At 52.3% G+C, this 13,081-nt stretch overlaps 1 protein-coding gene across 1 annotated transcript in view; it reads left to right on the forward strand.

The window, feature by feature from the left end:
- TTC7A (tetratricopeptide repeat domain 7A) overlaps positions 1-13,081 on the forward strand; it is a 110,738-nt gene that overhangs the window by 30,814 nt on the left and 66,843 nt on the right. Inside the window, exons 5-7 of the mRNA XM_007459973.1 lie at positions 7,899-7,977; positions 8,775-8,932; positions 9,560-9,623. Coding sequence (XP_007460035.1) covers positions 7,899-7,977; positions 8,775-8,932; positions 9,560-9,623 — 301 coding nt within the window. The remainder of the gene's footprint in view (positions 1-7,898; positions 7,978-8,774; positions 8,933-9,559; positions 9,624-13,081) is intronic.

The raw sequence follows: 13,081 nt of genomic DNA on the forward strand, positions 1-13,081 counted from the left end.
GGTGTGGGGGGGTTGTGGGCAGAGGTGGGTGTGTGTGGGGGGGGGGGTTGTGGGCAGAGGCATTAACCAACCGTCACCCCTCCAGGAAAGCCCAAGTCATTTTAGTTAGTTTTCTCTTGCTCTCAGTTTGTTCCCGTCTTTGTCCTCTTCTTCCTGAAGCACAAATTTCAGTCCCTAAAGCTGATGCTGACTCCCTCCCCACCCCCGCCCTTTATTCCCAAATAAAGAGGAATGGAAACTGAATCATCATTTCTTTCCAAGCAAACAGCCCAAATATTTGAAAGCCTGAATGTGAGGAGCAGTTCCCAGGACACGTGGGAACAACTCAGCCCCTCTCTCAGTTTCCTGTGAACACATGCAGCCCAGTGGTGGCCCTGGAATGTGACATATATAAAGTAGCCCTGGGTGCCTGGGTGGGCTTTAAATAATTTCTTTACACCTTTCCTCTTGATAGTAGCTAACATTGTTGAATACTTACTGCATGTCAGGCAGAATGCTAATGCCTTTACGTGTAATCCCGTGAAGTTGGAACTAGTAATATCCCCATTTTACCGAAGGAGAGGTTAAGTAACTTGCCCAAGGTCACAGGCTAACAGGTGGTATTGCCAGCGAGCCTGGTGCGGAACTGTGTCTGCCCAGCCCCACAGCCTGAGGCCATGCTCATTACATGGTTCCGGGCCCAGGATACCACCCGCCCACAGTAGGTCTGCATCAGTGGAGCTCCTGTAATTATGTATCATGGTCTTCAGGTCAACGTTACATCTTCCTGGGTGACTCACCGGTTCCAGTATTTTTCTTAGACATTTGTCATTATTAGGAAGTTAAGAAAGAAAAGTCACCTTAGCCCAGGGTTTTTCAGCCTCAGCACTGCTGATATTTTGAGCCAGATCTCCTTTGTTGTGGGAGCCTGTCCTGTACACTGTAGGTTTTAGCAGCATCCTTGGCCTCCACCCAATAGATGCCAGTAGAACACCCCACCCTGCAAGTGTGACAACCAAAAATGTCTCCAGACACCGAAAAGTGGCCTGGGCTGGGGGTAGGGGGCAAAACTGCCCCCACTTGAGAACCACTGTCTTAGCGCAAGGTGTGAGAGGCAGGAGGTCAGGGGGAGATTGGGATGCAGACGCCTGATACTGGGTCACCTTCTCCAGGGCCGCTCTGGAGAGTCTTTTAAAGGGCTCCAGAGCCATTTCCTGCAGGTTAAACTCACCCGCACTTGCCTGGGCTCTTGCGGTGTTTGGGAAGGGTTGGGGAGAAACCCTTCCCTGTGTTCAGAGAGGTCACAGCCCAGTAGGGGGGATGGCGCTACGGTGGAAAAGCCCAGCAGCTCATTTCCCAGCTGGCCTCCGAGAGCCCACGGAGTGTCAGGCCCCCTGCCCAGGGCAGGATGAGGACCCACTTCACGGAGCTCACGTCCCAGTGGGGAAATGACAGTGTGGGATCCAGATGCTGACGATGGACAGTGCTCTGTACTAGAGGAAAAGAAGGCAGAGAAGTGCGAGTGCCACCTGGGACAGGGTGGACTCTAAAGTGACATTTCATCCTGAGGGGCCAGGTGGAATGGAGCCCTCAGGACTCAGGCGCTGCTGGGTGTTAGAAGAGGTTCCTTAGGGCCTGAAGAACAGGAAGAGGTGGTGGGATCTGCTTCACAGATTCTGGGCTATAACCTGAGAGCCTGAGCTCATTCCCATGTGGGCATGGGGTGGACCCAGGTTTCAGAGGGCCCAGAGGAGCCCTTGCTGAGAATGGGGTGCTCAGCCCCAGGGGCCAGATGGCCACAAGCAGTGCTCTTCCCAGGGTCCAACTTGTCCCTCCAGTTGAGGATTTGACATAATTTAAAGGGTGTGGTGTTCTCCACTGTGTAATGTGGGTGATGTTTTCTTGGCCTCCAGACAGTGCTTCTCCTTTAATTCTGAGCTTCGGTGAGGCCTGGGCCTCCCTCATGCTGCCCACTTACTCATTCAGTGTCTGAGGCACATTCATTTTTCCCAAGGGCCTTGTCCTATTGATCCAGCAGTTAATTCCCCCAGCTGACTCCTGCCCCTTGCTCTTCCTAACTGACCTGGGATTGAAAGTGCTGGCCTGAAAGTCAGGAGCTGAGAGGCCCCTACCTGGGGTCCGCTTCCCCTCACTGCCACCAGAGGGCAGCCGTGGACTCTGGTTGGAGCCTCGCCCCGGGCAGTTCTGCGGATGCCTCTGCCAGGAGGCAGCTTTCTGTTGGGCTGGGGCGTTGATGGCTGCTGGGCCCAGGGTCTTGGCCGTGGGGGAGGCTTGGTTCTCCTTTGCAGGAAGCAGCCCAGGGGTGACGCAGCAGGGGACACCTGGGGGTGGTGCAATGCCAGGGAATCTGTTGATGACCCTGACCTCACTAGGACCGGGTCTCTTGAGTATCTCCCAAGAAAAGAATGTGAGCCGGGGCTTCCCTGGTAGCGCAGTGGTTAAGAATCAGCCTGCCAATGCAGGGGATACGGGTTCGAGCCATGGTCCAGGAAGATCCCACATGCTGCAGAGCAACTAAGCCCATGGGCCACGACTACCGAGCCTGCGCTCTAGAGCCCGCGAGCCATAACTACTGAGCCCACATGCTGCAACTACTGAAGCCCGCATGCCTAGAGCCCGTGCTCTGCAGCAAGAGAAGCCGCCGCAATGAGAAGCCCGCGTGCCACAACTAGAGAAAGCCCGCGCACAGCAACGAAGACCCAACGCAGCCAAAAATAAATAAATAAAAAAAGAACGTGAGCCAACTTGGCTCCTTCCCCCACAGCAGGCAAAAGGCCGTTTCTCTTTGGGGTGGTTTCTTTCTTTTCTTCCTCAACCTACAGAGCCCATTCTCGGCTCAGGGCTGAGAGTGAGCTTGGACCATGTGTGTTGAACCAGGTGGGCTGCATGTTTTGTGCGTGCTCTTAAAAAAAATTTTTTAATCACTAAAGCAATATATGCTCATTGTACCAAAACCAAACAATAGAGAAGAGAGTGTTTTCTGAGGGAGTTGCCCAGGGCTTGGCAGGTTGTGCGGCCTTATGAAGACACTCTCCCTTTCTGCTGTGTGTGTGTGTGTGTGTGTGTGTGTGTGTGTGTGTGTGTGTGTGTGTGTGTGTGTGTGTGTGTGGGCACCTTAGAAAACCTGCTGTTGGGTATGACCCCGTAAGGGGTGTGTTCAGTCAGTAGTAATTTTGTATTCTTAGCAACCACCCAGTATCTGCAGTGCTGGGGGAGGGCGCGAGACAGAAGGCTCTCAGGGGCATTCAGGGGTCAGAATCACCCAACAGTGAAGCCCAGGAGAGCCTCCTGGTGGTCACAGAATAGACCTCTTTGGGCACAGGGAGACCTCTGAGGCCCATCGGAGAGAGCACATCCTTCCAGCGTCTCTTAATGCACAGCCTTTATTTATTGTCAGCACCCACCGCCCATACCCCCACCTCACTAGAAAGCTCCCCTTGCCTGGATGTCTTCAGTGTCCTGCAAAGGAAGTGTCACAGCCTTTTTCTGGGGCTGGGAGTGAAGAGGGAGCTATCAGTTTCACATTTGAAACTGATAATGTGAGTCTGTGGCAAGAAGGAATAGCTTCATAACCATTTGAACTTCACCTGACCTTGTCTCCTGATTCAACCCTCTAGCTGTTGGGATCTGCCAACTGGCTGAGCATTTCTGGGTCTTTGACCGGAAACCTCTCCTACACAATTAGCAATGCCAGCCCTGAAACGGGGACTTCTGGCCAGTGTCGTACGTACCAGAGCCTGTTTAGGTTCCATTCAGTGAAAAATTCCATGCATTTTCTCATTCTCTGTTTCAAATCCAACAAAATCCCCACCCCCCACCCCAAATTTTTTGAGCACCTACTGTATGCAAAATATTTTGCTGAGCTCTTGAATAAACCATGAGCGTGTCTAATTTTACAGACTGTGAGCTCCTTACGTGCAGGGCTGTTCGTTCACTCATTCGGTCTCTTAATTCTTTCTCTCTGCATTAGTTGGACGCCTGTTGAGAACCGGACACTTGGTGTACAGTATCCAGGCACTTGGTATACAGTAGGCACTTTGTAGAGACTTAGTTGAGGGAGTCCTGGAGTTCAAATAGGCAGGAAAGGAAAGTGTAACTGTGCCATTCATTGTCTTTCTCAAGGGTCTTGTTAGTTAAAAGGGAGTGAAATCTGAACCCCTTGGTACCTGCGGTGAACCCACCTCTCCCCTTGGGTGAGTGATGGCCTGAAAAGGCAGGCATCTTCCAGGCTTTAATTTTGTGATTGGAAAATGAGGATTTATTTATTCCACAATGATTTCTTTTTTTAAATATTTATTTATTTATTTATTTTTGGCTGTTTTGGGTCTTTGTTGCTGTGCGTGAGGTTTTTCTAGTTGTGCTGAGAGGGGGGCTACTCTTCGTTGCGGTGCGCAGGCTTCTCATTGCGGTGGCTTCTCTTGTTGCGGAGCACAGGCTCAAGGCACGTGGGCTTCAGTGGTTGTGGCACATGGGCTCAGTAGTTTTGGCTCGCGGGCTCTAGAGCGCAGGCTCAGTAGTTGTGGCGCATGGGCTTAGTTGCTCTGCGGCATGTGGGATCTTCCCGGACCAGGGCTTGAACCCAGGTCCCCTGCATTGGCAGGCGGATTCTTAACCACTGCGCCACCAGGGAAGTTCCCACAGTGATTTGTTGAGGGCCTTCTATATTCTAAGCATTGTGCTGGTACCCGGGAATGTGAAGCTTCCCTCACCAACCTCATTAGAAGTTGCAAAGACTGGATAAGATGAAGTGCTTTGGAAAAATCTGCCCCACTGCCTACTGCTGACCAGGGGCCTGGGGGAGCTTGCCGCCTCCTCGCATGGCTCCCCTGGAGGCCCCCCTAAGATGAGCTGTTTCCCTTGACCCATCCCTGCATGCACATATCCTCTTTCTCTGCTCCTGGCCAGCCAGAGTTTACTTGAGTTGGAATCCATGACCTCCTGGCTTCTCCACATGCAGCCTGATTCTGAGCCAGGGTTTGTTTGAGGCCCTGTTTGGATATTGTTAAAAGTGGCAGCTTTGCTCAGAAAGGTCAGTGTGAGAGACCAGAACAAAAAGATCTTTCAAGCTGGCCTCTCATGGGGCTCAGAAAAGCCCCAGCTCTACCTGGCACTGGCAGTTTATACCCAGGACAGGATTACTCAAGCTGGTGGGAGAAACCCCATCTAGTTTCCCATTTCCCAGAGGGCTGAGCTGAGGCGGAGGCGCATTCCCGACATTTCAGAACAGGTTGGCACCAGCCAGGAGCCCAGATCTCTCCCTGTCTAGCCCTGGCCACTGGAACCTATGTTGGTTTTTCTCTTCACCTGCATTCAATAAAAAGTGGGATTTACCCAAAAGATGCCTAAAGGTGATTATTTGCTTTGCTAAAGAATTCCTGGGAGCTTATTTAGATGTCAGAGTCCCGTATAGATTTGAAAATAGTAAAAATATACAACTTTGGAGGCACAAGATCTTGTTAAAATTGCAGTTCTCATTCCTAAATTGAGTGTGTATTGGGGGAGGAACGTGAAACAAAGCAACCAGTATACCAAGTCCATGATTTCAGGTATGCTTGGTTAAGGTGAGATATCTACTGAAGTAAAAAGAAAGAAGATATAAAGAAAAGTATTACACAAAATAATGACACTGATGGTGTACAGCTAGTAGCAAAAATTGTAGATGTGGTATGCAGATGACAGAAGTCGGGGAGATGCTGATTGCAACTGAAGACCTGATTTTATAGAGAAGAGGGCCGTGCATAGCCCACAGAGGTGAGCTCTGCCCCTCAGTAGCAGTGCCCAGGCATGAACCATCTCTAAGGACCCTGTGGAACTCTGTGCTGCTTGCCCCTCCTGGTTCTTCAGAAGCTCTAGGCAGGCTAGGGAATATCGCTGTGACTCTGACTCTATTCCCCAGGTCTTTGTCTCCATTCTCAGCCTTACAGACAGGAGTCTGAGTTCATAGTGTTTGTTGTTTGCACATTTGGGGCTTGCTTGTATGAAACCAGAGGTTCCCAGAAGGCAAGAAATTGATCTGTCCTTTTATGCCTCCAAGCTCCAGAGCCCCCAGGAATCTATTTCATTCATGAAAGCTGCAGGAGGGGCTCACGTGACTTTCCCGACTGCCACCTTTGGCTTTTCACCTTCTGTGATCTTTCATTTCTAAATTTGCTGACCTGGGAGCCTCTGCTTTCCCTTGCAAGCTATTGATCTAGGGAACCCCCCGGGACAAGTGAGGACGCAGTCCTCAGACATTTGCTGAGCACACATGCCCGGGCTGAGCTTCAGGAACAAGACTGCCCTCAGGGGGTGCACAGTGGGAAAGGGGTCAGCCTGTAAATGGAAAATGACTGCAATGCCATGCTTGCTTCAAAAGAGGACTTAACATGGGGCGGGGCGAGAGCTATGCAGTCAGGAGGGGTGGGTGTGGGGAGGGGCCCAGGGAAGGCTGCAAGGAGGAGGTGATGTTGTAAAGTGATGTGTAAAAACACAGGTGTTTTTAAGGATGAGTAGGGGAAGGGCTCTTTAAGGCAGTGGGGGAAGCCTGTTCCAAGACTTGACATAGGCAACTGTGGACAGTTGTTCAGAAAGGACTTGAGTGGTGGGAGATGAGATGGGAGAGAGGCACGGGGCAGACCCGACAGCCCTGGGACACCGTACTGAGGGCCTAGACTGAATTCTGTAAGCCTGGGGGCACCGACGGAAGGCCAACACGGGAAGGAACAAGATGACTTTTGCATGTCAGGTAGAGCCTTCAAGGGGCAGTGGGAGTTGTTTTTCAAACTCAGGCCACACCCATCAGTGGGTTGCAAGATTGTTTAGTGGGGGCTCTGCCGCCAGCAGTTTTAAAATGGGGAAGTAGTGGGGGGCGTAAAATAGAAAATATCGGAGTGGATTGCGCTGCACGTAGTAGAGAGAGGTAATATGTCAGGAAACTTAACTTCAGTTTTATGTAAGCAGTGTGTGCATATATACAGGGTTGCAATGTCAGGTGTATTTCTTACTATGGATCACACTTTAAAAAGCTTGCAAATGACTTTAAGGCACAGAGGGCTGGCTGGAGGGGGTGAGACCAGCTGCCACTGTTATCTAGGCCCCAGGTGATGCAGGCCAGTCTAGGGCCCTGGTGGTAGGGATTGAGAGGTGAGGATGGATTCCAGTGTAGACCGGATGTGGCAGATGAAGGTGGAGAATTTTTTTTTTAATCTCATTAATAGCTTTTTTAATATGATTTTTTTAATTAATTAATTTATTTTATTTATTTATTTTTGGCTGCCTTGGCTCTACCTTGCTGCGTGCATGCTTTCTCCAGTTGCGGCGAGCGGGGGCTGCTCTTCGTTGCGGTGCGCGGGCTTCTCATTGCGGTAGCTTCTCTTGTTGCGGAGCATGGACTCTAGGCACGCGGGCGTCCGTAGTTGTGGTTCGCGGGCTCTAGAGTGCAGGCTCAGTAGTTGTGGTGCACGGGCTTCGTTGCTCCGTGTGGGAACTTCCCGGACCAGGGCTTAAACCTGTGTCCCCTGCATTGGCAGGCAGGTTCTTAACCACTGAGCCACCAGGGAAGCCTGAAGATGGAGGATTTGAGGTTGACTGAAGTCAGAAAGTCTGGCACCAGCCCAAAGCACTTGGGCCAAGATAACATCTTGTTTGAAATACTCGATCCTGGTCTCTTTCTGGTGGTAAGCTGGAGGCCTGGGTTTCTAGAGAGCTGCGGTGGAGGAGGATCCTTTCTATTCTTTGATCACTGATGTCCTGGGCCTCTAGGATCCTGGTGTTACAATTCTGACCTTTCATACCAATTGTTGGATGTTTTCAAATAACACTCAAATGGGCAGGCTCTTCCTAGTGTCTGCAGGTTTGATGAGGATGTCTGTGTGGGAACTAGGCTGGTAATGACCCTGCTTCTACTGTCTTCCTGCTAGGAACATCGTGAAAGGCATGAGAGAACTCCGGGAGGTCCTACGCACTGTGGAGACCAAAGCAACTCAGAACTTCAAAGTGGTAATGGAGGAGGCCCCAGGGCTGGGTGCTGGCTGTGGCTGGTTTATTCAGGAGTTGATTTCAGTGGGAGGCAGCAGAAATCCTAGCAGGCACCCTCTGAATCAGGGGAGTGTGTGCTTCTCCTCTCCCTGTCGTGCTCATGGCAGACATTGCTAGTCAATCTCAGCATTCTTTTCCTCCAAGCCTGGGACGCACCCTCAGCATCCTTCTCGTCACAGCACTGCACATAGTCCCTCATGTTAGATCAATGCTGAAACCTCCTGTCATCCCTTCCTAGCAAGGTGGTGTGCTAATTCTTAGGGATTTGTTTATGATCGTAATAAATAACTTTGGCTTGCTTTCCTGCCCCAATTCAGGCCTACCTTCTTAGGCTTCTACCCCTAATCAGAGCCACAGCTGCTTCTCACTCTAGACTTTTCGGTCAAATATCAGAAAGGTATCTGGTGGAGAGAGCTGCTTGCGCTGAGGGCTTTATGCTTTGCAAGGGCTATGAATACTCTGAGCCGTGCTGGGCTCCATGCGGCCAGGAGGAGGAGGAAATGTACCTCTTGTCTAGGAGAAGAGAGAGGACAAAAGATGGAGTCGGAGCCATCACAGGCCAACAGACGGGGTGGGGCAGCTCAGTGCTGGAGATACAGAGAAGCAAGGGGGCTCCTTGGGGCACAGTGGTAGACCTCCTGGAGGGGCAGCAATTTGCAAGCAGGCAGATTTGGCTGGATGGTGGGTGGAGGGCACGGCAGGCCGCGGCCAGGCAGAGCCAGCACCTGCCTGCATCTGAGTTCCTCCCTCTCTGCCAGATGGCAGCCAAGCACCTGGCAGGGGTCCTGCTGCACTCCCTGAGTGAGGAATGCTACTGGAGCCCCCTGTCCCACCCGCTGCCTGAGTTCATGAGCAAGGAGGAGAATTCCTTCATCACACAGGCCCTGCGGAAACCTCAGCTCTACGAAGGAGACAAGTAAGCCTATCTGCTCTGGGGACCACCCCAGGCTCAGGCCACCGTCCCCAGGGTTCAGTCCCCACTGGCGGCCCCTCTCTCTGCCCCATGCTCTCCTGCAGCCGCCGCCCAGCTCCCTGCCAGGCAGGCTCTTCAGAAGCAGCGGAGCCAAATAGACTAGAGAAGGCAGGTCTTGGGGTGGGGGTCGAGGGGGCATCCTCTAAGGCACCCAAAGGCCAAACAAATTATTTGGCAGGTGGGGGGAGGGGGGATACCTGCCTTCCTAATGGTCTTAATGCACCGTCTGTCGTGTTTGTGCCAGTAATCGAAGGTGGGGTCTGTGAGCTTCTTTCTCGCTCTTGTCTGCTGCTGGCCCCAGCCACTTCATGCAGTGCTGGGGGCTGGAAGGGGCATCCCCCTCAAGAGCTTTGCAGTATTTCCAGCCCTCGCCCACCATAGGCTTTCAGATCCATGACTCTGGGGCATGATAAAGAGCTGCAGGTGGGATCCAGTACCTGTGAATTATGCAGGAGAAGGTCACCTTACCAGGGCGGGTGCTGACTCCGGGGCAGAAGGGCCAGCGTGGCAGGCCAGCCGTGCTGCTTCGGAGGGCCGTGCTGGAGCCAGGCTGCCATCTGTGTCTTCCAGCCTCTACTGCCCGAAGGATAACATTGAGGAAGCCCTGCTGCTGCTGCTCATCAGCGAATCCATGGTAAGCTCAAGGCCTCTGGCCCGTGGAGTAAAGCTGTGGGGCTTGGGCACAGCCCACCAGGTCCTGGCCGAGCTCAGCCCCCAGGGATGTCCCTGAAGCAGGCCTCTTGGATCTGTTCCCCCCCTGCCCAGGGGGTGCGGCTCCCTCATGAGATTTAGGTGTGGAGTACAAGGCCGCTTTCGGGGGCCTGGGTCCTACCCCTAAATGAGTAGGGACTGGGCGAGCTAACAAATTCCCACCTCCTGCTTCTGGAATTACAAAAGGTATCGTCAGCAAGTCAACAGAAGGTTGCGTGAACAGTTCTGTGCTGGGTTGGTGGTGATGGAAGGGAGTGGAAGGAACGTGTACTTGCACGGCAGGAGGCCTGGATTCAGGTTCCGGCCCTGCCACTCAGTAGCTGAGGGCCCTGGGCAGATCACCTAAGCTCTGTGAGCCTCAGCTCCCACCTCTAAGGTGATAGTAGCACACAGAGGTGAGGTGCCTGTACAAGGGATTCGCTCATTCATGCCACTCCTAATACAGAGTGTCATCCACTTTGTGCCAGGCCCTGTTCTAGACTCCAGAGAAGCAGCAGCAAACAAAATGGTGAAAACGCCCTGCCGTCATGGAGCTTTACATTCTATTGAGGGAGGTGGGCAATAAATGAATTAACTACTCAACTACCCAGGGTTGCGATGTCTAAGTGCTGTGGAAAAATAAGGCGGAGCGGGTAAGGTGTGCCGGATGGAGCACACGTGAAATGCTCTCTAGAGTTTTTTCACAAGAACCGCTTCTCCTGCCCCGGGCAAACACACGTGTGCACACGCACACACATACGTGCCGTGGAGGCTCAGCATCGGGGAGAAGTGTGTTGGGTCGTCCGGGAGGTGGTGAGGTGAAGGATGGGTGGTCCAAGGGGGCTGAAGGAAGGGTGGGCAAGAGCATCAAAGCCAGGTGTCCTCTGACTGAGGGGCCCCTCAGAGCTTACGAGCTGGGGACCCCCGAGTTGAGAACTAGGTTTTTTAAAATGATGCATCTGAGCAGTGTGTGAAAGTGGAGTTTAAGAAACTGGGTCCCCAAATAGCAAAAAGCAAATGTCCCTTTGGAAACCTGGGACTGTGTGATGCCAGGGTTCGTTTAGAGAACTCTGGTCAGTGGGTTGCCTGTGGCTGAGCAGGTCCCCCAACAAGTAGACAGGACGAGGGACACTGGACTCGGGGGGTGAGAGAGTATATCCTTCCCCAGCCAGGCGGGGTCCATTCGGATCCAAGAGTGCCGGGGAAGGGGCGTGGATATTTGGATCCCGAGAACAAACTGGCCGGGACATGGTCCTGAAACGTTTGCACGGTGCGTGCTTGTGTGGAGGTTAGGTGGTTGCTGCTGGGTGGGGACATCTAGCTGGTTAGCCCAATGTGGAGGTAGAGATACCAAGTGCCAGATCTGATTTTCATGGGAGAACAGTGTACTTCTCACAGACTGAACCCCATTTTTTAATTATGGAACCTCAGCCGTAGACCAGTATCCTCTCCCTGCCCCCTTCACACACCTCAGCCATCTCAGCACCTACACCATCAGGTGTGACTGCACAGAACTCACCTGTCTCGGGAAACACAGGTCGTTATTGTCACTTTCCTATGCTGAGGGTTACAGTGTTGTCCGCAGGTGGGAAGTAAAAAGGTGAAAATGGGAACGTTTCTTAGGTCCTTTCTCTGCCAGATTCCAAGCTGATTATCTCTTCTAGGTAGGCGTTGTGTTGAGTGGTTTGAAAAATACCAGTTTCATATGATTCTGGCTAATACTAACATGTTCCCATCTTACAGGTGAGAAAAGTAAGGTCCAGGACAGGTACATGTCTTGGACAAGGTTACATACTAATGATCCTTGCAGCAATGATTCAAATCACGTCTGTGATTCACTGACTGCTCTAAGTCTTGGTTTTCTCATCTGTCAGAGGCTCAAGGGGGTAACTTTGAGGATCAAGTGCGACAGAGCTTGGGGAGGGCTTTGTAAACAAGGAAGACCTTGGCTGTCTGTGTGAGAATGGTCAGCATTTTGCTCCCTGGCAGGGATAGAGGCTGGGCTCTGTCTCCCTAAGTATTTTCTGTGGCCATTGCTTGATCTGGGTGCCCAGAACCAGAGCTGAGATGCCTTTCCATTAAAGTTATTCCCCGCAAACCCTCAAGCTGCCCGTATATCTCAAAGTAGAGAATGGCCTTTTACTAGAAGGTGACCCATACTTGGAGCCAAGGTGGTTTCCCTCTAAGCAGCTCTTTCAAGAGGGTATGTGGCCGGCTGGCCTCCACCGGCGACTCGGGGGATCCGGGCCGGCTGTCCAGGCGGGTGTCATGGGACTTCCCTGTGGCCTGCACAGCAGCAGAAGTGCTCAGACGCCGAGTGTGCCGTAGCTGGGAGGAGGCACTCTTCCGGGGCTGGCTGGTTGGTTTCCTCCTGCTCACACCCAGCCTGTCACACATCTAGAAGCTTCAGGTATTTGGGGGAGGACGTTGGCGATGGACGTAGCTTTGGTGTCTCATCTATTGAGGGCTTTCCACCTGGGATCCGGATCTGGCCACCGTGGCTCCGCGCGGTTTCTCAGAGTGACCAGACCGCCTCTGACTTCTCACTTGCCCTTATTTTACCCCCTCCTTTCCTGCAGGTCACATTCTCCATCAGATGTGGGCTCCAGGCTCCTGCTCTGACCCTTCAGCTGACCCCTGAGGCTTAGCCCGGCCTCCATGTACCAGCAGGGTTTTCCTCATCTCCCTTTAATGCTGGCTGGGTTTGGCTCCAGATGATAGGGAGAAACCTCTAGGAGCAGCAGCTGCCTGGGCCGCTCCTTGGGTTCTCCTAATCCCTGCAGAATTCTTTATGCGACAGTAACAGCTATTCCAGCACAACCAGCCCAGGAGGCATAATCATCACAGCTCTCCACTTCCCGGGTCGCCAGAGCTAGCTGCTTCAGGAAAGGGTGTTGCAGGTTTCCTGAGCACGTCCACCCCTATTTGGTGGTTTGCAACTCAGAGGAATAGGCTGCATGGGGGCTGGGTGTGGGGTTGGTACCTGAAATATGGTTTTTGTTTTGGGCTGAGTGTGATCAGAATGAATCGGGCAGCCCTTGTCTTTCAAGAGGTAAATAGAAACCTTACAAATGCTTTCACAGAAGCGCAAGGGACGTGAGTTATAACTGGCTAAAGGAGATTTGTGTTTTGAACTCAGTTTTGAGTTTTCAGGACCAAAAGGACACTTAAAAATGCCCATCCACCTACCCATCCACCCACCCACCTACTCATCTCTCCACCATCCAGTCTTGTTTGAGCAGTGACAGTTGCTGGGCTGTGCCCAGCACTGGGGGTAGAGTGAGGAATAGTTAAATCACAGCGCTCGTCCCAGGCGTCTTCCTACCCAGTGGAACATGTGTCTGGGGACACAGAGGAAATCCTGGTCCCCAGATCAGAAGGAATTATCTCAGTCTGCTGAAC

This window comes from Lipotes vexillifer, unplaced genomic scaffold (assembly GCF_000442215.2).
Source record: "Lipotes vexillifer unplaced genomic scaffold, Lipotes_vexillifer_v1.1 scaffold666, whole genome shotgun sequence".
Taxonomy (NCBI): Eukaryota; Metazoa; Chordata; class Mammalia; order Artiodactyla; family Lipotidae; genus Lipotes; species Lipotes vexillifer.